The 24,822-nt window shown below is 43.9% G+C and overlaps 1 protein-coding gene across 5 annotated transcripts in view; it reads left to right on the forward strand.

Moving 5' to 3' along the window:
- Positions 1-24,822, forward strand: part of LOC105711625 (T-box transcription factor 19) — an 89,618-nt gene that overhangs the window by 57,337 nt on the left and 7,459 nt on the right. For 3 of the 5 annotated variants that reach the window (XM_064370652.1, XM_064370653.1, XM_064370654.1), the window contains 5 exons: positions 10,989-11,253; positions 12,648-12,782; positions 16,964-17,025; positions 19,615-19,676; positions 23,269-23,457. In XM_064370652.1, coding sequence (XP_064226722.1) covers positions 10,989-11,253; positions 12,648-12,782; positions 16,964-17,025; positions 19,615-19,676; positions 23,269-23,457 — 713 coding nt within the window. Of the gene's footprint in view, positions 1-725; positions 2,011-9,118; positions 9,239-10,988; positions 11,254-12,647; positions 12,783-16,963; positions 17,026-19,614; positions 19,677-23,268; positions 23,458-24,822 lie in introns of those variants that run through there. The other 2 variants (XM_021668021.2, XM_012444415.2) reach the window with 2 other exon arrangements.

Consider the following 24,822-nt stretch of genomic DNA (forward strand, 5'->3'; position numbering starts at 1 on the left):
GTTGAAGAAAATCCAAATTCTTCATCATGACGTCTAAGACCCCTTGGTCTGGCCTGGCCCTCTCTCCAAGGGCCTCTCATTCCACTCTCTTTCCCACCACATTCTGGTCACGCTGACCTCCCTGGAGATTTCTGCCTGGCCTGAGCCATGCTTCCCACATGCAGTTCTTCTGCTTGGCACTCTGCTGCTCTTCCCCGACTACATCCTTGCTGAGCTTTTGGTTTCATCTGAAATGTCTCCTCAAGGAAGCTGTTCTACACAACTCCGCCTAACTGGAGTTCCCTACCCTCCTGCACACAAATTTTTCTCAACCACTTCACCCTGTTACGTAGTCTTCATAGCCTTATCACTATTGATAATTACTTAGTTGTTGTTTACCGTGTATCATTTATTTTCTCTCTCAGATTGTTAATTCTGTAAAAGTGCAGGCCATTTCTGTTTGTTCCTTGCTGTATGTGATGCTTCATAGGTATGTGACTCTAGGAGGCCCTGAATACATTTTCTGTGTCATCCTTACCCTGACTTTATCTTACCTTTTTGCTTTTATTTTCCTTTTTTTTCTTATTTTCTAACTTAATATTGAAATGAGAGAAAAACTTACAACCCCCAGGCTCTACTCAGGGTTGGGGGCTGGGGGAGGTAGAGCTTCCTCTGCTCCTGTCCCTTCCACCGCCCCCATGAACTCACTCGCTATTGGCACTGTGTGTAGTGGGCAAAAGAAAAGCTTCCTACTACTGTTCCTTCCCAGGGAATGTGGGATTCATCTTGGAATGCCGAAATAAAGATGAGCTGTCTAAAGAGAAAACCGGAATGCCTTTCGGGACCAGAGATTGAAATTGCTCTGCATAATAAAGTAAAAAGTTTATTTTCACTGACTGGGGCAGAGTGCTCCTTAAAATACTAGCTGCTTTTTTTTTTCTCCCTCTGGCAAAGGCTAGAGATAAGAAAAATTGGGGTTCCAGACTGTAGGGAGGAAGGATAACATTCAAAGCTCTGTTTGTCAGAGGTGAGCAGGGCCCTTGAGATGAGTGGGATGTGAGCAAATGTGGGACTCAGGAGAGAGATGACCAGTAGGGGACACCCTGGGAGAAAGAGGTCCTGAGCTCTTTTCTTTTCTCTGGAGCGCTGACCCTTCAGCAGTGGCACACAGGGCATCTTCCTTTATTCTCTGGTGTAGTAGTCATGGTTCTCGGCACAATGCCTTGGACCTTCCATATATGCTGTTCTTCTCTCCAGAGCCTCATCGTCTAAGATGCTGGAGAGTAGCTGATAGCCTGGGTTGGCATCAAATTTGTCGATTCTCCCCAGGACCCTCTTCTTTACAGATGCTACATGCCATGATTTATGCACAAACATGATTTGCCTGACAGTGCAGTTTGGGCCTGGAATAATTTTAATTAATGGGAAAATGGTTCTCAATACACCGATTAGACCTCTTCAGGTACAACAAGATAAAAGCCTGATAATTTGGATGGAGTACTCTTCTTAAATGTCTACTCTGCACAGCAGCCAATGGGAAAGCCAGGCTCTCTCCCACCTGATCCAATGAGTAATTAAGAGAGGGCTTTTTCTTCCCTACCTCTCCCCTCCCTCCACCCCGCTCCCCAACTAAAGCTTAACAGGTTGGTGGTATAATGTGGAGACTTTAAGGGGTGTCATCCTAGCAGCTTAGGCAAGAGCCAGGGTGTCTTCTTTCCGCTCCCCAAGCACTGTTCAGGTGGGTTTGAAAAGCAGGCGAGTGAGGGAAGGAAGAAGCTAGAAGCCAGCAAGGTAAGTAACGGCTCTCTGCAAAGTTTGAGAAGGGCCTATGGCCATGAGTGAGGTGGGAACTCGGAAGCCCAGCGATGGCACAGTTTCTCACCTGCTCAATGTGGTGGAGAGCGAGCTTCAGGCAGGGAGGGAAAAAGGCGACCCTACGGAGAAGCAACTTCAGATCATCCTGGAGGATGCACCTCTCTGGCAGAGATTCAAGGAAGTCACTAATGAGATGATTGTGACCAAGAACGGCAGGTGAGTTTATCTGCCTCCTTGCATGGGCTGGCAGGGCTTGGCAGGAGAGATGAGACCCCTTGAATGTTGAAGAGGCTGCCGCTCTTCACTCAGAGGTGGCGGGGTCTGATTAAACGTGTTTATAGGAACGGCTGTCTCCAATGGCTTTCCTCCAGTCAACTTAATTAATTTCTCTGAGATCATCAGAGGATGAAGCCACCTGTCTTATGTGCATTTTAAATGGAGAAATTCTGGGAAATTACCATAAAGTAGGGGGCATGCCCCATTGGGATGGGAGAGTGGACTCAAATGTCAGAACATAATATTAATTTGTGACTAGCTGTATACCCTGTCGTAGACCTGAGCCCCAACTCCGTCCAAATAAGGTGAAAGTTACTTTATTAGGAAGCTGGATGATCTCCTCTTAAGTGTAGCAAACTTGCCAGAAATGTTTGACTACTTGAAGACTGGAAGCAAAAGGGCAAATTCAAACTTACTGCCTGTCACTCCTGCTTCTTCCCCGTGTGCGTTTGTGGTGAGTGTTCGTTTGAGATTGTGTGTGTCTGTGATGATGTGAAAGCCGTTGCAGTAATAGTGAATGAAAACAGATTATACCACCTTAGAGAACAGAAGATGCCTTCTTTTTTCTCAGTGCAACAAATTTAGGGATTAACTGAAACTGATCTCTGTTGGCATTTCTCAGATTCTGTTAAACCTAGTCTGCTAAGGGGCCGTCAAGGTAATACTAGAAGATTTCACTTAATAGAGGGGATGCAAATATTTTGAAACAAAATCTCACTGCTTGCAGCTTGGCCAAACTAGCTCCAGCCATCAGCTGATGTTCACATAGCTTTTCATACACATGGTCACAAAAGCACAAAACGCCGAAAGGCGTTTTCATCAGGGTGAGTTTTGGCCGAACTCTGATGATGACACCCTTGAGAGAATTCTGCTAATCGAGAAGAGCCGAGGCCAACCGAACTTCTTTCTCTCAGGCTTTTGTCCTTGTGCAAAATGCTTCCATTTCTCATTTCTTGGTTTTCCATATTTTAATTATGCACAGTATAGAAAATGAACGATTTCTCGCCAATCTTGGAGAGTTATGAACTCAAGAGCTGTTGTATGGCATTAAAGTGCTTTCTAAAATGAAAGCCATACCTGAATTAAGGGCGTTTCAAGAAACTGCAATGATACCAGTAGCAGGAATATCAGCCTTACTTGATTTTTCTGTTTTCTTTCTCTAAATAGGTTCCATACCTATTTCATATAGATCTATTGCTTTTAGTATTTGTTACTGTAATTACAGTTGTTCCTTCTCTTGACTTGTATTTACACATTATTTTTAGCTTCTTTCATAGAAAACATAAAACATATTTTTAATTTCACAGAATCATCCCAAATTTTTAAATGGATTTAATCTCTTACCCTTTAAGGATAGGTAAAGATGCAGCTGTAAAAATTTGATTATATCTGAGAATAGGTAAAACATTCTGTTCATTATTCTTTGTACGACTGAATACTGGTTACACTAATATCCAGCTTTATGCTATTGATTTGGCTGTCAAATTGGCCGTATATTAAAGTAAACATCAGTACAATCACAAAGTAAATATATGGTTCATCTATTTCAATAAGGAATAAATAATAAAAGTTTCTGAAACCATTATAACATCCAATTTAATAATAAGTTACATTGGAATGTACTTTTACCATTTGAGAAGAGCTGTATCTTGCCTTTTTTGACCTATATAATTTTCCTCTATATTTGAAATGTAATGTTCTTCACATCAACCCAGCATGGTGGTGTGCTTCTGTGGTCCCAGATTCTCAGGAGGCTGAGGCAAGAGGACCACTGAGCCCAGAGCGGTCTGGGCAGCATGGTGAGACCCTGTCTTTAAAAAACAAAACAAAATCCTTCATCTTTAAAGTCATTTAATATTAGCTACGTGAGCAATATTCTTTGTAGAAAAAGTCTAACTGCAGTTAACTTGGTTGTTCTTATCTATGGCTATCCTGCTGTGCTCCCTCTCCTTCTGTAAATTCAGTCTTTTTCTTAAATTCTCCTAAGATCTCTGATCCCTTTAGGGTCAAGATTTTGCCAGGAGATAGAAAGTTCCCTTTATACTTTGATTAAAGAAGGAAAGATAAGTCCATAAGAAATTGATATACTTGGGGCTGGGCACAGTGACTCACGCCTATAATCCCAGCACTTTGGGAGGCCAAGGTGGGTGGATCTCCTGAGGCTGGGAGTTCGAGACCAGCCTGACCAACATGGAGAAACCCGGTCTCTACTAAAAATACAAAAATTAGCCGGACATGGTGGCACATGCCTGTAATCCCAGCTACTCCGGAGGCTGAGGCAGGAGAATCGCTTGAACCCAGGAGGCGGAGGTTGCAGTGAGCCGAGATCGCGCCATTGCACTCCAGCCTGGGCAACAAGAGCAAAACTCCGTCTCAAAAAAACAAAAGAAAAGAAAAGAAATTGATATACTTAGTGATGAATGAACTTGGTCTGAAATTACTCCCAACCTCTTAGTTTCTCAGATTAAACTGTTAGTCACATTTTACCTTTGTTAATATAGACATCTCTCTTGCTTCATCTTCTTTACTCCCTTCTTCCTTCTCTCTTTCCCCCAACCATTTACTCCTCTCTGCCTCCTTTCTACCCATTCTCCTATGTCTATAGCCCCTCTGTGTCTCCTTCAAGTCCTTGCCCTCCACACCAACTCCCGAGCCTGCTGCAGTCAGATTTATGGCTCTTCTCTGTGGAGAAGAGTGTTCCTGGTATAAACACCCAGTCCTAGCTTTTTCATTCACATTGTCACCTGGGCCCCTTTTCATTGACATTGTCACCTTGACTTTTTAAGAAAGCATCATTTGTGGTGATAACTCCTGTACACTTGAGGTCTCATTGTTCTGCTTAATAGCAAATCTTGAAATAGCATAAGATGGGCTAATGAAAGAATGAAAATATCATTGTCAAGTGGAGATCTACTTGCATATAAATATATAAAAAGGAAGCTTGCCTCTGGCATTGATCAGAAGCGGTAAAGAGAAAGGCTTTTCCCTGAAAAACATGGAATTATCCCCAGAAACTGGGATCCTGATGTTGGCCTCTCTCTTTCTTTCCTGCCTCTCTCTCTCTCCCTTCCTTCTTTTCCTTTTCTTTCTCTCCTGCCCCATTCTATTTAATAGTCCTTCAGATATAACAGTAATAATAAGTAATAAGTGTTATATTTATTATTTGAGTCATTTCTAGGGTATCCAGCCAGTATTCCTTTTCATATCAATCCTTTAAGCTGGAAACTTATACTTTAGTTTGCAGAAAGAATTCATTTCAGACTTCAGAGGTAAATAAATTAAATCGCTTGCTAGCATGGCAGCTCATGTCTATAATCTCAGCACTTTGGGAGGCTGAAGTGGGAGGACTGCTTGAGCCCAGGAGTTTGAGACCAGACTGGACAGTATAGGAAGACCTCTTCTCTACAAAAAATTTAAACAATTAGCCAGGAGACCCAGGTAGGTGGATCACTTGAGCTCGGAAGTTTTAGAACAGCCTGGGCAACATACAGAAACCCTGTCTCTCCAAAAATGACAAAAACTTAGCTGGGTGTGGTGACACCTACCTGTAGTCCCAGCTACTTGGGAGGCTGAGGTGGGAGATCACCTGACCCTGGGGAGGTCAAGGCTGCAGTGATCACACCACTACACTCGAGCCTGGGCAACAGAGTGAGTCTGCGTCTTAAAAAATAAAAATAAATAAAAATCAAATCTCTTGCTTTTGTTTTCTTTACTTGTAACATTTTGATCTAAGGGGAAAATGCTGTATTTCTTATCATAAAATAAGAGGTGGGAATTACTAAGTTTAAATGTGCTGATCATTAAGGGGTATTGGTTCAGTGCCACTGAGTTGATGTTCATAGTCTCCAGTGAGGGCAGTACAAGAGAGGAGAAAGTGAGGTTGCACATCAGGCCAGTCCATTTCCGTGTCGCTGTAGCCCAGTGATGCTTGCCTCCCAACTTTAAAATTACAGCTCAAGAAGATCATTGCGTAATCTGCCTCTAACCAGGCCACTGCGCTTTCCTAACGCTGTTCTTTTTTTCCCTTTGTTTATTTGTCTTTAATTGACACCTGTTGCTATTCTTATGCCTGCTCACCTTCACATAAATGTCAGCATCCATGCACCATTTGTGACACACACACACACACACACACACACACACACACACACACACACACACCCCTCTGAAAGTTCTGTTGGGTATTTGATAAATAGAGTTTGTGGAGAGATGGAGGAAAGTGTTTATAAGTGAAACTTTTTGAATTTGCTTTTAACCATCTCTGCTGTTCCCCCACCTGTAAAATCTGCCTCATCTCTGCCCCCTTTCTTCCTGCAAACCTCACTTCCCGTAGCCTCCTCCAGCAGCACCGGCTCTGGAGAGTCCCTGTCAGTGAAATAAAGTGGAAAGCTGGTCTCATAATAAAAACCAAACAGTTTACGGGCAAAGCCCAACCACCTGTGATTCTTCAAGTGCAGTTTTTTTGAGGAGTGCTTATTTATCCTGCCACATTTTCCTGTCTTTCTCTCCAGGGTGGATTAAGTGAAGTTATGCTGTCACTCAGGGACTGATTCACATATTTCTTATCTTCTCAATGACTCTGGGTTTCTCCATGTTAGCTACATTCTAGGGAAAAAAATGGGGAAAAATCACCTTGATTAGAAGTGCAGTTCATCTCTAAAATAAAGCCTGATCATGAGTGGTGATCACAGATCAATAGTTACTGGATCTCTAGATAATGCATCCCTCTCGCTGAGAGGCAAAAGAGGGAAAGTGGGGTGGGAGGAGGGGAACTTGGCTTGGAGGCAGGGTGAGTTCTAGTCCCAGTTACAAGACCTTAGGCAAGTTTACTGACTTTTATTTATTCCTCATTGCCATAATAGGGATTAAAAAATACATGTCGTTTCTCAGTTTATGTAGTGATAAAAACAAAAATAATTATAAAGTTCTTGGCAAATGGAATACTACAGAAAATAAAGCAATTAATCATTCTCCCATTTCCCAGATACGTCCTCCTTCTAAGACATGAGACACTGTGACTTTTTTGTTTTTATTAACAGCTTTAGGAGGATACAATTCACATGCCATACAGCTCATTCATTTGAAGTGTATAGTTCAGTGGTTCTTAGTAATTCACAGAGTTGTGCTTCCATCTCCACAATTAATTTTAGAACATTTTTATCACTTCAAAAGGAAACCCTGCACCCTTAGCCATCCCCTCCTCAGCCCCTGGCATCCACTAACCTACTTTCTGTCTCTACAGAGTTACCTATTTCCTATCATGGACATTTGATATCCAGGGAATCATACAATATGTGGTCCGTTGTGAACAATTTCTTTTACTTAGCATGATGTTGTCAAGGTTCACCAGTGTTGTGGCCTGTATCAGCACTTCATCTTTTTTATTGGCCAATTCTCCATTGTATGGATATAACACATTTTATCTATCCTTCATCAGTTCATGGACATTTGTTTTTTTTTACATTTTGGCTATTATGCATAATGCTGCTATGTACATCTGTGTACAAATGTTCGCATGCAACTATGTTTTCATTTTTCTTGAGTACCTACCGGAGGAATTGCTGGATTATTGAGAAACTGTACATTTAACAAGATGAAGAACTGTCAGACTGTTTTCCAAAGTGCCTGCATCATTTTATGTTCCCGCCAGCAATGTATGAGGATTCCAATTTCTCTGCATCTTTCCATTGCTTTTTATTGTCTGCTTTTCGTGTTGCAGCCATCCTAGTGGCCATGAACTGGCATCTCACTGTAGTTTTGGTTTTGCATTTCTCTGATGGCTGATGATGTTAAGCATCTTTTCATTGATCATGGCTTGTTTGAAACATCAGGTACAGCTCTGACCACAGCATGAAAGATGGAAAACCATTTTCTGATTCTGGAATGAAAAGTCACGCTACATTCTTTACGAGGCCTCGAATGATACAGTTGAGAGAGTAAGAGGAGGGCACTCTAACCTCTCAGCTGTGAGGATAGGAATTGGAATTTTCCCTTCACTTTGCCTCAGACGCTTTGATCTTCTCTTCTAGTTTCTGAATAGAGCAGGGCTATTTGAATCTCAGGGCCATTGTAGTTGCGGTTTGTTTGCCTCTAAGTGCGCCTCTTCTAACAGTAGCATGACTCATTTCTTCTCATTATTTAGGTCTTAGCTCAAATGTCACTTCCTGTTCATATCTGGCCAAAGTACCTCCTCACCTTTTAGTATCCTTCTGTGACATCATGCATTTCAGTTCCTTCATGGCACTCTTCCAATTTAAAATGATTTTTTTTTTTTAAATAGAGATGGGGTCTCGCTAAATTGACCAGACTAGTCTTGAACTCTGGGCCTCAAGTGATCCTTCCAATCTTAAGATTTATTGACATTTTTGTTGCCTGACTTCTTTGTTAGAATGTAAGCTTTGTAAGCAAGAAGACACTGGGTCTGCAATTTTTGTCATTGAATCCCCACCTAGAACAGTTCCTGGTATAGAGCAGACACTAAAAAACCATTTGTCAAATGGGCAAGTCTCTGATTAGTTACTAAGATTTGGGAAAACATTGAGGGGGACCTCTCCCTTCACTGTGGCTCAACCATATTAGCTTTTGAGAAGCTAATAGGAAAAGAAAGTAAAAATAAAAAAAGGAGTGGTGAATGTTAATGTAATGTGTGTTTTCTGAGTCCCAGTTTCCTTGTCTATAAAATTGGCATAATAACCTCCTTGCAGGTGAAGTAAGACTGAAGTGAAATATAACATACGCAAAGTCCTAGGCGCAGAGTAAAACTCACTACGACCGTCCCTCGGCATCCACAGAGGATGGGTTCCAGGCCCTTGCAGATATCAAAATCCGAGGATGCTGAAGGTTCTTGTATAAAATGGACTAGACTATTTTGCATATAACCTATGCACATCCTCCCATATACTTACATTATTTCTGGATTATTTATAATACCTAATGTAATGTCAATGCTATGTAAATAGTTATGCTGTATTGTTTTCATTTGCATTATTTTTTATTGTTGTATTATTTCTTTTCAAATTTTTCAGTTTGCATTTGGTTGAATCTACAGATGCAGACCCTGGGAATGCAGAGGCCTGACTGCACATGATAATTGTTATCATTAGAAGAACAATCTTGTGGTCAGGCTCTGTGGCTTATATCTGTAATCCCAGCACTTTGGGAGGCTGAGGTAGGAGTTGAGCCCAGGAAGTTGAAAGCAGCCTGGGCAACACAGTGAGACCCTTTTTTAATAAAAATAAACACAACTATCTTGCATTAAGTCATTTCTTAAATCATAAGTCAGAACTTTATGAAACATCCTGACATTTCATATCACGAAGATACCAGCCATGCTCTCATGCTTGAACAATTACATCATTACTCTGGCAGTTTAGTGCATGAGTAATATATGCCTTATGAGCTTTTTTTTCTTACTTTTATGTGTACTATGTAGTGTTGTTGAGAAAACTTTTGATATTTTTTATTTTATTTTTTGAGACACAGTCTTACTCTGTCACCCAGGCTGGAGTGCAGTGATGTGATCACAGCTCACTGCAGCCTCAACCTCCACATTAAAGTGATCCTCCTGCTTCAGCCTCCCTGATAGCTGGAACTACAGGTGTGCATCACCACAGCTGGCTAAATTTTGTATTTTTATAGAGATGGGGTTTTGCTATACTACTTAGGCTGGTCTTAAGCTCCTTTGGTACTTTTTAACTTTAGTATGCAAAATGACAACTAAACACATGCCACTCTTATGTTTTCCTTCAAATAAAAAGTAAACTTTAGTATTTCAGGGGTAGCACTGGACCAGAACACAGAGACCATGTCTCAGTATACCTCATATGAACAGGTCTGACTGCTGGCTGTCAGAATAACCCTATATGATCCCCAGGATCATTTCTGATGCCCACTTTTATGATTCTTTGCAAATGGCGCTTGTGTTCTCAGGATCCTTCTGTTTTCTACATTTGGCCAATATTACTAAGATAATTGAAAACATTAAGATATATCATAAAAGGGAATTGTTTAATCTGATATTAGAAAATAAAAGACAATAATCCTATTGAAGAAAGAACAAAAGAAAATGCAGCATGAAGATTTTACATCACACAGGCAGTCTCCCGAGAGGAGGCGTATCATTGTAGTTAATGTGAAAGTGTGATCATCTCACTGAGGGAGGGTGAGTGTTGAGGTGGGAAATTTCTCAGCAAAGACCTGGATCTGGAATGCATCATCTGATGCATTTTTCTCCCTAGAAATTTTATTTAATTTATATACTTGTCCTAGCCTCCTATTTAAATTATGAATTTAATAAATATGATTATCATTTGGCTGAGAATTTTATGGGAATTTGTGTCCAAGGAACACACTTTGAGACATGCACATCTAGATGCATTGATCCTTGTTCTACACGCTAGAGTAATACCAGCAAGTTTATTCTCACCAATGTTACATTAACATTACATTTGTCTATATGCTGGCAGTAGACAAATACCTTCATAAAAAGCTGCCAACCTGTGTTGCCCAGGCTGGCATGTTTTGCTATAAATGCTGTTACTATTATTCAGGAAAAGTGATCTTTGTGAGGTTGGGAGGGGCTGGTCATGGCATCAGGATGCCAGTGGGAAATCTTTGAGGAAAGCTTTCTGTGGGCATGTGGCATTTGATACATCCTGGGCTTCACGTTCCTGTTCTGTCCAATGACTCCCATCACTGGTTTTCAGGTTTTAAAATAGAGCATGTCTTAAAGTGAAACGCTAGTATTAAAGTCATTTATGAAAAGAAGCTCCAGTAGAATTGGGGTTGTGGACTGGGGGCCTGTCTATTTGGCCCCCTCACAGGACATTCCGTGGAAGTTCTCAGTATTGAGAGGCCCCTGGACAAGGTGAGCCCCTCTAACGCCCCTCCTGTGGCTAAGTGTCTGTCTTTTCTTTTAGACGTATGTTTCCAGTCCTAAAGATTAGTGTCACAGGACTGGACCCCAATGCCATGTACTCCCTCCTGCTGGACTTTGTCCCTACGGACAGTCACCGCTGGAAGTACGTCAATGGGGAATGGGTGCCTGCGGGCAAGCCAGAGGTCTCCAGCCACAGCTGCGTCTACATTCACCCGGACTCCCCCAACTTTGGTGCCCACTGGATGAAAGCTCCCATCTCTTTCAGCAAAGTGAAGCTGACCAACAAGCTCAATGGAGGCGGGCAGGTATGAGGTGGGCAGGCCTGGCCACCCGCCCCGGCCTCCCCACCACACCAATCAAGAAATATCAAGGGTGCATTTAGGCAATTAGAGGTGTCCTCAGCAGCCTCTTCTCCCACGGAAGCCAATTATTCCCTGGAGTCCAAATGTAAACAAGAATAAACAGCTCTTAATTGGTGCTTTCAGTTTTTAATGGACTTCCTGATGTTAAGAGTGAGAGAGCAGTGGTTTACTTAATCACGGGGCCCTTTTCATAGTCTGGTCTTGTGTGCTGTGCTTTTTACCCAGCCCGGGAGGGAGATGTTTGTGGGTACCAGGGTTTTGTTATTCCCTCTCCCCTTTTTTGGTATAAGTGGCATGCTGGCAATAGACAAATACCTTCATAAAAAGCTGCTTCTAAATGAAATAATTACTACCTCTACTTGGGCATTATGATAATTATCAATAGAATATTGAATCAGCTTTGGTTTTTCAGAAAAAAATAATCCAAACAAACCTTCCTTAAACAAGGAAGGTTTTATTTCAGGTCTCCAATTAGAGTAAACAAGAACTGGCGGCTTTTTCCTCCCGTTTTCTGTGTTAGGACTGTGAATACTACGCTGCTACAGAAGGTTGTTAGTTACTTTCTGAAATGTAGGCGGTTTCTGGGGATTGGAGACAAGGACCGGAGCAAAGGGTCCGGGTTATTTTCCACCCCACCTGCGTGTTTGGCTTTCCTCAGCCTCCCTCCCTGTGCCACGTGCCCCTTCTCCCATCTCTGTGCTTAAATGGCAGGGACCGTAGGAGGTCATGTGTTTGGAGGTAACACTGCCTGAGTCTATGTGATACTCAGAAGCTTCCAGTTCCTTATTAAAATGGGATATTGAACAGTAAATTGTTACTGCCTCCCACATTTCACAGCAAGAGGTGTTTTTACACCTTTCCTTTGACTCACAGAGAGTGGATTATATGTAAGCATCAGATGCCAGATTTCACTACTCTTCAGTCACGTGGAAAATGCGCCCATGGTCAGCATTTTGAGTTATTAGGATTCCTCAAAAGAAAAAAAGGCAAACAATATATTTTGATGGATTGAAATCCACATTGTTGTGCTGAAAATAGGGGAAGGAAAAAAAGGAAGCCAAGATCTTGGCAGAAAACTGAACATTCTTAAAAATAACTCCTTTCTGACAACCCACCCCTCACCCCTGTAAAGGCTTCAATGTTAGACTTCTCGGGAGATTCTGGATAATTCCCTTAATTTGTGTCTCAGGGGTGTGGTGGCAGCTCAGGAGGCCTAAGATTTGAAATGTGTGTCCCTAACTGAGTTGGTCCTGAGTTTGGGACCAGATGGAGATACTGGCTCATTTATCGCCTGTGATACACAGGGCTTTGCTTTTCTTTCTCTTCTGCCTCGACAGATAATGTTGAATTCTCTGCATAAATATGAACCCCAGGTTCACATAGTACGTGTTGGAAGTGCCCATCGAATGGTAATGAACTGCTCCTTCCCTGAAACCCAGTTCATAGCCGTGACTGCCTATCAGAATGAGGAGGTAAGAGCGTGTGTGTGTGTGTGTGTTACTGTCACCTGGGAGATCAGGGCAGGATGGGAAAGGGGTCCTTTTAGATGAAAGGTGTGTTTTCCAGGATTTGGATACACTCAGCAGACATAAAGTTAAACAATGGAGTAGCTGCTCTCCCTCCCTCTTGCCTGTTTGCTAAAGGCTCACCAGCATGTGCTCTTCTGGTGCCATCAAGGCACAGCTGTTCATTGTCATGAAACTCCTGAGTTCTGATGAGACTCTGGAGTCTTTGTTGTCAGGCCCCTGTGTGCCCTTGGCCTGTGCAGAGCTGAGTGTGTTTGAGTGGGTACAGTTGGGCAGGGGCTGTCGGGGACTACTCTCTCCTGCTCTAGAAGCAAGTCTGTAGCAAGTGATGCGAATGTGCACCCTCCCTTGGGTTTTATTATGCTGTCAGTCCTGCTTGTTAATGTTCAGTGTCTGAGTATAGTCTGCGGCTGCCCAGTGACCTGAGCTACCTGCTGTGAGGGCTGAATGGTTGGCGCTTGGCCTCTCTGTGAGCTGTTTTGGGCCTGTTCACATGCTCTTAGGGGTTCTCTGATCTGCTGATTATCAGAAGAATCCAGAGAGGGTTGAATTCTTTTTGACTAAAATTTTTTAAAAGATAATATGTATTTATTTAAAAACACATAATAGACAGTACAGAAGTAAAGTAAAAATGAAAACTACAAGGTAAAGCTATACTGGCTTCTGCTTTTGGAATCTTACTCTCCACGGACACTAAGAAAAATAAATAACTGTGTTTTTCTGACAAATTTTCTGTGTACATGTAAATATATATGTGAATGTAGATTTCCTCACATAAATTGGCTCATGTTGTATATATTATTAATCTGCAAATTTCTTTTCCCCCAATTTAACAGTGCATTATGATTACCTTTCTATGTAGTTATACCTAGGTTTATCTGTCTCCTTTTCTGTAACGTCTACAGAATATTTCACTGTATGAATTCACTATTTCATGTAATCAGCCCCCAAGCAATGGACATTTAAGTTGTTTCCAACTGTTTTCTTTCTTTCTTTTGTTGTGAGTTTCAGTCTTGTTGTCCAGGCTGGAGTGCAATGGTGTGATCTTGGCTCACTGCAACCTCAGCCTCCCGGGTGCAAGGATTCTCCTGCCTCAGCCTCCCGAGTAGCTAGGATTACAGGCCTGCCACCACGCCCAGCTAATTTTTTTTTTGAGATGGAGTATTGCTCTGTCACCCAGGCTGGAGCACAGTGGCGTGATCTTGGCTCACTGCAAACTCTGTTTCCTGGGTTCAAGCAATTCTCCTGCCTCAGCCTCCCAAGTAGCTGGGACTACAGGCGCCTGCCACCATGCCTGCTAATTTTTGTATTTTTAGTAGAGATGGGGTTTCACTATGTTGGCCAGGTCAGGCTGGTCTCGAACTCCTGACCTCAGGTGATCCACCCACCTTGGCCTCCCAAAGTGCTGGGATTACAGGCGTGAGCCACCATGCTCGCCCCTTTATTTTCCATTATAAATAATGCTGCAACTAATATCCTGGTGCATCTATCATTTGCTTGCATGGGTGAATAACTAGAAACTGATAGACATGGCCAGATTGCCTCCCTCAAAACGTCATCTCTATTTATAGCCCCCCACACCATGATCAACACTGTTATCAGTCTTTGGCATCTTTCACAATCTGCTCGGTTAAAAAAAATAAGATCTTGGCCAGGCGATGTGACTCATGCCTGTAATCCCAGCACTTTGGGAGGCCGGGGTGGGCGGATCACGAGGTCAGGAGTTCAAGACCAACCTGGCCAACATGATGAAACCCCATCTCTACTAAAAATACAAAAATTAGCTGACGTGGTGGTGAGTGCCTGTAATCCCAGCTACTCGGGAGGCTGCGGCAGGAGAACTGCTTAAACCCAGGAGGTGGAGGTTGCAGTGAGCTGAGATCACGCCACTGCACTCCAGCCTGGGTGACAGAGCAAGGCTCCATCTTAGAGAGAGGGAGAAAAAGATCTTGTTGTTGCTTCCGTCTGTATTTATTTGGAAGCTTTAAAAACAGATTTTGGGCTGCCACTCAGTCAACTGAGTCAGAATCTCCAAGGACCATGCCCAGAATCTGTAGATTTTAAAGTCTCCCAGAGGATTCTATTGATCATCCGGGTTTGGAAACTACTCTCTTAGTGTCTGCAGGCGAAATGAAGTTCCAGATTTAACTTACATCACAGCTGTGCAGAGAAAATGTCATTTCTGTAAGTAAACTGGCCTTCTGGCAGAGCCCCTGCAACCAGCCAATGGGAGCAGAAATGAACTAGCTGATCACGTATACGGTCCCTCAGCTGGTGGCCAGTCTTTAGATGATGAAGTCATTCCATTTTGCAGATAGCTCTCATTCCCAGCTTTTCTCCCTGGGCCGGAGTCTGGGTCTATAAGGGGAAGTATGGTCTTTGTAACTCTGGGAAGTGGGGAGGTGGGGGTTGCACGCAGAATTGGAGATCATGTCCTAATCTCCTCTGGTCTCCAGGCAAGGCCCCTGCCCACTGTGTGCTGGTGGCTTAGTTGGTGGTACGCGGAACTTGGCATTTGGCCGCTGACTTGGTAAACCCTCAGAAGCTTTTCCTGGCTGCAGTTGCTAGACAGTTCTCTCTGAACCACCTGATTGGTGGTTTTGACCCATCCAGCAAGCTCCCAGCCTGACCGGGTCTTGAACATGCCCCACGGCAATTAAGCTCTGGAAAGCCTAGGCCCTGGGCCTCCCTCTGCCAACAAAGTTTCCCTGCCAAGTCCATGCAGATGCACCCTGAGTGGCGAGTGGGCGTGGGAGTGGGTGAAGGAGGCCAGTGTTTCCTTTGAACCCCCAGCTAGCTTTATGTATGCTTCTTGACCTCTCCAGGTTTAAGCCAAGAGAAAGACCAGGTTGTACCTATCTGACCCCAAACCTCTCCTTCCTTTTTCTCCTGATTTCTTCTCACAAGTTCTGGACCAGAAGGAGTTGGGCTCTGTATTAGTCATTTTCAACTGCTAATAAAGACATACCTGAGACTGAGTAATTTATAAAGAAAAAGAGGTTTAATAGACTCACAGTTCCACATGGCCGGGGAGGCCTCACAGTCATGGTGGAAGGCAACAGACACATCTTACATGGTAGCAGGCAAAGAAAATGAGAGCCAAGCAAAAGGAGAAACCCACTTATAAAACCTTCAGATCTTGTGATACTTGTTCAGTACCGTGAGAACAGTACGGGGGAAACCGCCCTCAAGATTCAGTTGTCTCCCGCCGGGTCCCTCCCACAACACATGGGAATTGTGTGAGCTGCAATTCAAGATGAGATTTGGGAGGGGACACAGCCAAACCATGTCTGGCTCTTATTTGGCTTTTCTTCTTCCATCAAGTCTCAGGTCTTCCTCACATAAATATTCTGTTAATCTTTATGTATTCAACAAATGTTTGCTAGTCATTACTACATACTGGATATTGTTCTAGATGCCGGAAACACTGCAATGAATAAAACAGATGAATTCCCTGTCTTCAAGCCACTTACATCCCAGTGGGGACAGATGAAAAATAAATATTTCTCTGTTTCTATCTCTTTGATCTCTATGTCAGATGTCTCTGATGAGAAGTGAAGCGGGCTCAGGCTAAGGCGGGTGAAGAGAGTGACAGTGGAGGGGCGTGATCGTTTGCTTTTTGCATTGACGTGGCTCCACGTGTACGTGGTTGTTTATGAATGAGGGACTCGATGCTGGATGGCACTCTCCCAGAGGGGCCGGATCACACCTGTGCTGCTCTCCACTGTGTTCCGAGTGACTAGAAGAGTCAGTGGCATGCAGCAGGGGCTCAAGGATTGTTGAAAAAAATAAATGCGTAAAAAAATGCACGCTAGGCTTCAAACATCAGGGCTCTGCTCATGTCCAGGGCTTTGCCCTTTCTTTTCTTACTTTACATGGCATCGGCATTTTCACCACATGCAATGATAAAATGTCCTTTGCCAGAGACGGCGCAGTGGTGATTAAGTGCACAAGTAAGCAAAGATGCAAAGGGCCTCGGCCTCCCAGAGTGCTGGGATTACGGGCGTGAGCCACCATGCCTGGCAGGAAGGGGAAGACAAGGAGAGGGAATTAACCTGGTTTTACGGCTTCTGTCTGCCCATGTGTATCCCACTTTTACTAACACTTCTTGTCTTTGTAAATGCAAGATAACAGCTCTCAAAATCAAGTACAATCCTTTTGCCAAAGCCTTCTTGGATGCCAAGGAAAGGTGAGTAGAGAAATTGTAGTAAAATCTTCTAATGAATGATTTATGCAATGCATATGTGTAATTTATGATTATCTTGAAAGGAACTAGACTAGTAGCACTTACATTACCTTTGATAGAAATACACTTTTGATATTCAATATTCAACAAAATCTACAAAATTCAAATTATAATTATTCCTTATAACAGGAATAATAATAATAATATTATCCCTATTATAAGGAATAACTGTTAATTATGTTTTTTAAGCTCTGTTTTACTATAAATTCTTGAAAGTAGCACAATCACATTAAAAAAATTAAATTATTTAGATTTATAATAATTCACTTTGCCTTTTTCCTAATTACTTCTGAGTAGCATGACTTTAATAAATTGTTCTTTTAAAATGACACTTAGGCCGAGTGCAGTGGCTCACGCCTGCAATCTCAGCACTTTGGGAGGCTGAGGCAGGCAGATCACCAGAGGTCAGGAGTTCGAGACCAGCCTAACCAACATGGAGAAACCCCATCTCTACTAAAAATACAAAAGTAGCCGGTAGTGGTGGCTCATGCCTGTAATCTCAGCTACTTGGGAGCCTGAAGCAGGAGAATTGCTTGAACTGGGAGGCAGAGGTTGCGGTGAGCTGAGATGGCACCATTACACTCTAGCCTAGGCAACGAGAGGGAAACTCAGTCTCAGAAAAACCCAAAAACATAAAATACACACACACACACACACACACACACACACACACACTACACTTAGCTTAGGAAAAGTGAAAAATGGAGAGAGGTTCACATTTCCTCTGCTGAGAAAAGAAGTCAGAGACTTCTGGGGGTAAGAGTGATGATTCTGCTACTATGGGTCAGCAACCTGCCATGTCTCCCTCTCTCTCTCTCTCTCTCTCTCTCTCTGTCTCTCTCTCTCTCTCTCTTTTTTTCCCTCCCTCTCTCTCTCTCTCTACTTCCTTCCCTCCCTCCCCCTCTCTTCTTTCCTTCCTTCCTTCTTTCCTTCCTTCCTTCCTTCCTCCCTTCCTTCCTCCCTCCCTCCCTCCCTCCCTCTCTCTCTCTCTTTCTTTCTTCCTTCTTTCTTCTGATTCAGACTGGAGTGCAGTGCTGCTATCTCGGCTTCCTGGGTTCAAGTAATTCTTGTGTCTCAGCCTCCCTAGTAGCTGGGATTACAGGTGCCTGCCACCATGCCCGTCAATTTTTTTTTTTTAATTTTTAGTGGAGATGAGGTTTTGCCATGTTGGCCAGGCTGGTCTTGAACTCCTGACCTCAGATGATCCACCTGCCTCAGCCTCCAAATTGCTGGGATTACAGGCATGAGTCACCGTGCCCAGCCTCTATATCTTTTCCATCCCAGGAAAGAGAAGATGATGGTGCTTATCATTGACTTTTTAACTGACAAACCCTACAGTATAAATATGATTATCTTTGAAATGTTTAGATTTTATGCTTGAGTTTCAAATCTTTTAAGTAATCTTTATAACTGTCTAATCTTTCCTGTTCACCTTAAAGGCTCCAATAAGACTCTGTATGAATGGATGGATGTTCATAATGATGTATTACAGAACCCTGTCCTGTTCAATATTTGAATACATTATTTTATATATATAGGAGATGGGGTTTCACCATGTTGACCAGGATGGTCTCGATCTCTTGACCTTGTGATCCACCCACCTACGTTATTATTATTATTTTAGAGATGGGGTCTTGCTCTGTCATGCAGGCTGGAGTACAGTGGTGTGATATAGCTCACTGCAGCCTTAAATTCCTGTGCTCAAGCTATCCTTCTGCTTCAGTCTCCCAAGTAGTGGGGACTACAGGTGTGTGCCACCATGGCTGGGTAATTTTTTTTTTTTTTTAAGAGACAGAGGGTGTCAGTATGTTGCCCAGATGGTCTCAAACTCCTGGCCTCAAGTGATCCTCCTGCCTCAGCCTCCTTAGTTGCTGAGATTATAGGAGTGAGCCTGGCTCCAATATTAGAATAAAGTTTGATGATATACAAGACACACTTACAACATTTTCAGTTAACAAAAGGCCTAAAGGACAATCTGATATGTGAGATGACAGAATCTAGATTCAAAGTGATGGCAGCATGGTATAATACAAAGAATTTAGCACTGCCAGTAAGAGGTCCTGACTGAATTTTTGCTCTGTAATTTACTGGTGGTAAGTCAGTTTACCTCCTTGAGTTCCACTTTTCTAACCTACAAAATTAGAAAAATATGCTAGTATTTCCCTCACAGGGCCGTTGCTGGACGTAGCATATCACATGTGTAATTGTGCCCTGGAATTGTACAGGTACGATTGCTTGAGTCTTGTCAGTCAGGAGCAATATCCCCAAATTAGCCAGATGAAACTAAACCGGGATAGCTGTGAATACGGTAAAGAGGGGTAAACAGTCAAATGCAATGCAGGAGCAATTGCACAGATAGAGACAACACCCTGAAGGAAGGAGAATGGGGAAGGACAGGAGCCTAGGACAACAGGTGTTTGGTTTTCTTATTCTGAGAAATTTGTGGCTCTTCAAGGAGAATTTTGGGTATGCTTTATGGTGGACACACATCAGAAGTTGGACAGTCAAGGTGCGTTTTCTTTACTCTTTCAGAAATCACCTAAGAGATGTACCGGAGGCTATCTCTGAGAGCCAGCACGTGACCTATTCTCACTGTGAGTTGGGGTACACGAGGCGGGAGGTGTGTGGGGCTGTACTTGGAGCCGGCTCCCTCCACACTCTGACTTTTCGCCTGTCAGGACTGTTAAAGGTCTCTTCCAGATCAAAACCCAACACGCTGTTTATTCCATTAAAGACAAATGCACGCCCTTTCCAGAGTTTCCAGAGAGCGCGCCAGTGGTCCTGGGCTTAAGGGGTTTAAACAAATGTTAGGCAGGAGATCCGAATGCCAGTGAGGAACTTCTGAGACTCTGGTTTTCGTGTCAGTGAGGCGCTGAGCCCCTAGCGGCGTGCTCTCGCTTGCCTCCTAGCTTTCTGCGCGCCACTCTGGTCTCTCCGTTTTGGAGTTCTCCTGTTCTTAGTGTTTGCTAATTTTGGAGTCGGTCCCCACAGCAATGTGTCACGCAGGCTGTGGCCTCTGTGAAGAAGAGTCTGTTTGTGGACTGGAAGGCTGTAGGAAGAGGTGGAGTAACACATCTGGGATTCTGAAGGTAGAGCTGGATGCTCCCATCGGGGTGTGACCCTGCCCGTGTCCCAGGATGGTGGAGGGGATCCTCTCAGCTGCAGTGCAACCCACGGTCAGTGACATCAGCGTAGGAAAGTGAACCCTGGTGTCTGAAACCCTCTTTAATTTGGATTATATTAGCTTGCAAAGATCCCTTCTGCAGTTTTCCAGCTGTGGAGTTCTTTACTTCCTCCTTCCCTTCAACCTCGGTGCACCTTCTGTGCCAGGCCTGGCGGTACAGCCGCATAAAGAGAAGCTGCTCTCAGCAACGCACTCTTTAAAAGTGACTGTCAGCCTAAATGAAAAACTGAGGCAACATTAACATAAGGAGAAAGGTTATCCGGGCCAAATTTGAGGACTACGACTTGGGAGCGTAGATCGAAGTTCCCCTGAATATATGCTGGGCAGCAGCAGTTGCAAGTGGGTTTTTAAAGGAAAAAAGAAGAGGCAATTCATAAATCATTTACCGTGACATAAGCTATTGATTGACTATATATTGTTGTTTGTATCACAAATTCCAGGAACATGAAGATAATGGGTAAGGCAGCTAGTCAGGAACAAAAATGCCTTTAAAGAATTGCCCCCGGAGGAGGCTGCAGTGAACTGAGATCGCGCCATTGCACTCCAGCCTGGGCAACATGCACCAAACTCTGTCTCAAAAAAAGAAAAAAAAAAAAAAGAATCGACCCCAGGCATGGGTGCAAGGGGTGCCCTTGACCTAAGGTGACCACGCACACACCCCTCTCGGCCTGATGCGTTTTGCACGCCTCACATAAACTGCTCTGAGCTATTTTCTTTCCTCATTTCCCCCTCAGTTTTTCCCTTTAGGTGGACATGAACTGGAATAAAAACCTTGTTGTATAGGTTAGGGCCACGTGCAGAACCACAGGAGTTCCAAGTTCCTGTGTTGCAATCTTCTCAGCAGACTTCTTGAGGTGTGGACGTTACATGTGGCGAAGCCAGTGGTTTTGAGGGGCCGCTTGCCTGGTTTTGCCCGCCGGATGCCTGAATGTTGATTCTATTAGTCAGATAGGGACCCCCTGGGCCGTAAGTTGGTGCAACCACAGGAAGATGAAGGTGACTAAAGATGTGTTGGGAATGATTGTAATGTGAACTCTGTGCAGTTTGTTGACTTGTACTTAAAAAGTATTAAGCAAAGACAGTAGGTTCTAATACCAGGCTCCATCTCCTTATTGCCAAAGCCCAGGTGACCGTCCTTAGTCAGCGTTCTAAAGGAACAGCTCTGGTCCTACCTGAATCCCCCGCTGAGGTCTGGTCAGCGCGAGAACGCCCTTGTCTCAGGACCTGCATTACGAAGTCTCAGTCTTTGCCCGTGAACTCACTCAAAATAGTCTTCTGTTGAGAATCTTTCTACAAAACATTTTGCAGCCTTCCAAAATATTCTGCAAAATGCTTGCTGCCTGCCAGTAAAGAAGTGGGACGAAAAGGGAGAAAAAAGGAAAAAAAACAAACCAAAATGCTTGCTGTCAAGGTGTGCTTGGCCAGGTCCCCTTTCTGTGCTATCAGAATTCCATTGGTGGGGTGGCTTTGGGAGGCATCGTGATTCCTCTTGCTTAGAGTAAGAACTGAAAGCACCTTCCCACTCGGCGGAAATAGAGAGGCTTTCACTCCTTCTGTGTTACCACGTTAATCATTCCCTGGTAGCTGTAGGTCCATGAGTTACATACGCATGCGATGCCTCCTAGACTGACTTTTACTTTAATTAAGCCAGAAGCACATTAACTTTGCATCTCTATTAACTTCTGCATTCAGACTGTGTTTCATGTAGCTGTATTCCAGTTTCGCTTTAGAGGTTTTCCACCCTTTGACAGAGTCCTTTGATAGGACTGTAATCACCTGAAAAATAGCTGACGGTTGGTTCCTCCCCTTTTTAGACCATATAGGGCAACCTCCTGATGTTGCCATGGCATTTGTAAAGTATCGTGGCGCTGGTAAGAGTGTCTTTTAGCATTCTAATGCATTAGAATTCATGCATAAGAGCAGTGAGGATGACCAGAGCTTACTTTCATTGCCATCTTGGTTTTGGTGGGTTTTGGCCGGCTTCTTTACTGCATCCTGTTTTATCTTTGTGACCCGTATCTTGTGCTCACCTCCTATCTTATCCTGTGACTAAGAATTCCTAACCACCTGGGAATGCAGCCCAGTAGGTCTCAGCCTCACTTACCCAGCCCCTATTCAAGATGGAGTCACTCTGGTTCAAACACCTCTGACACAAAGACCACAACATTGCAATAAAGAAAGACTTTAATAGATATGAGTCTGGCTGTGCCATGTGGGAGGCAGAGTTATTACTCAAATCAGTCTCGTCAAAACCTTGTAGGTTAGGGATTTTTCAAAGGTAGTTTGAAGGAGGAAGCTGGGGAGGCTAGGCAATAGGTGCTTGCTGCTGATGGGTTGGGTCGGAGATGAAATCAGGGAGTTGAAGCTGTCCTCTCGTGCTGAGTCACTTCTGGGTGGGGCCGCGGGTGGGGTTGGTGGTCCAGGTGGAGCCACTCATGTCAGATATGCAAAAAACCTGAAAAGAGATCTCTGAAGAGGTTCCACAATAGTGATGTTGTCTGCAGGAGTAATTGAGAAAGTTGCATGTCTTGTGAAGTCTGGAATAATGGTTGGCGTCATTTGTGTCTACAGCTTAGCAGAATTCAGGCTCTGTGCTCCTGGCCTGGTGATCTTTCATTAGCTTTACAAAGGCAGTTGAGTTTTAGAGAAGGGTTATCATTTAAACTGCAAGCTAAATGTCTCCCAAAGCCAGCTTGGCAGCTTGAAGGCTAAGTAATGTCAAGAGGGAGACTGGCTAGATCAGATCTCCCCGACTGCCATAATTTTCTCATGGATATAATTTTTGCAAAGGCAGTTTCAGGTCTGGTCATGCATTTCCTGAGAAGCCTAGTTACCTGCTCATGGGCAAGGGCAGTGGCAGCCGAGGGATGGTACCACCACACAGGCTGGCATCGGTGTCGTTTACGAGAATTGTAGCTGTGCGGTGTAGCTGGCTGGTCCCCTGATTTTTGGTGTGGGAGTTCACAGACTCAGTCTTGGTGTCTTCCTCTTGTCTATTTTAGTGGGAGGCTGGATCTTCTCCAATCCGGATGGAGTGTGCACAGCAGGAAACTCCAATTACCAGTATGCCGCTCCTCTGCCTCTGCCTGCTCCCCACACCCACCACGGCTGTGAGCACTATTCGGGCCTCCGAGGACACCGGCCGGCTCCCTACCCTTCTGCGTACATGCATAGAAACCATTCTCCCTCAGGTCTGCGACTCTGCTGATTAAGCCCTGGGGGTTTGGGCTGGGGTGGGGGCAGCTGAGAGAAATGGATAAACAGCTATGAAAAGGAGGAGCCAAAGATGGAACCCCTTTCATCTAATGCACATCTATGATACTGTTGTTTCTACGTTTTATTTTATTATTTTATGTAAAAATGTCTGATGAACTGGGTGTAACAATCTTAGTGTTTTGTAATGATTTCATAAAACCCTCAGTCTCCTGGTTTCTAATGGGTGGGAAAGGCCAGGGCACTGGTGTTCTGAGCAGTTCAGGCAGGTTTCTGAAAGCCACGTCAAATTGTGTGGGTCTGAAACACTCCGCTCATCGCCTTCACACGACTCTGTTCTATGGTTGCATCGATGGCTCAGTTCAGAGAATACTGGGTCTAGTGGTAGGAACTATTCGGAAGGTCTCTGAGGAGCTGGAGCCCTGTCTGTTCAGGCCTTAGTTCGATTTACTTGGAGACTTGCAAACCCAGCCTTCATATTTTAGAGTAATTTTGGCTGTTTGACTGTTGTTTGAAGTTAGCAGTATTGTTTGTGTGCTTTTTTCTCATTGACTACCGACTTTTCCAGCTTTGCCTTACGTAGGCCCAGACCTTGCCTGGTTATTAGACTTGTAGAAAGAAGGGAGACATGAGGACAATGGTTACTTTTTCATTAAATTATTCATGCAACAGATATTTATTGAGGATCGACTGTATGCCAGGCTCTGTTTCAAGCACAGCAGTGCAATGGACAAATGCTCTGCCCTCAAGGAGATTCTATAGTAATACGAAGAGACTGACACTCAATAAAACAAGTAAAGTTCATGGCATGGGAGGTAGTGGAGAGTGTTGAGACTCAAGCCTCCCTCCTTCGTCGGTGACAGGCTGAGTTCCTGGTCACCAGCTACCTGTTCCTGTGTCCCTTACCTGACGACTCTTGGCAACCTCAGCAGCTGCTGCCAGCAGGAGACTATGTAACTTACCAGTAGCGGAAACTGAGCAACGGCTCTGTCTACTTCCTGGTTCTTTCCTGCTGTCATCAAATCACATCATCTGAGCACCTCCTGGGTACCATGTTCTAGGCAGTGGGATAGGAAAGTGATTAAGACGTAGCTTCTTTCCTGGAGGAGCTCGGGGTCAGACAAATACGTAAAGAATTAATCCTAATATAATGCAGAAGTACCACGTGGGAACTTGTTAGAAATGGAGACTCTCAGGCTCTGCCCCTGAGTCGGGGTCTGCATTTTAGGAAGATCACCAGGGGATTCGTTGGCACTCTAGAGCTTGAGAAACAGTCTATAAAACACACACGTCAGGGTGCCGTGGGAATGAAGGAAAAAGAGCAGCTAGATGTGCCTGGTGGG

The sequence above is a fragment of the Aotus nancymaae genome, unplaced genomic scaffold (genome assembly GCF_030222135.1).
Source record: "Aotus nancymaae isolate 86718 unplaced genomic scaffold, 86718_ANA_hifiasm-v0.15.2.pri h1tg000108l, whole genome shotgun sequence".
Classification (NCBI taxonomy): domain Eukaryota; kingdom Metazoa; phylum Chordata; class Mammalia; order Primates; family Aotidae; genus Aotus; species Aotus nancymaae.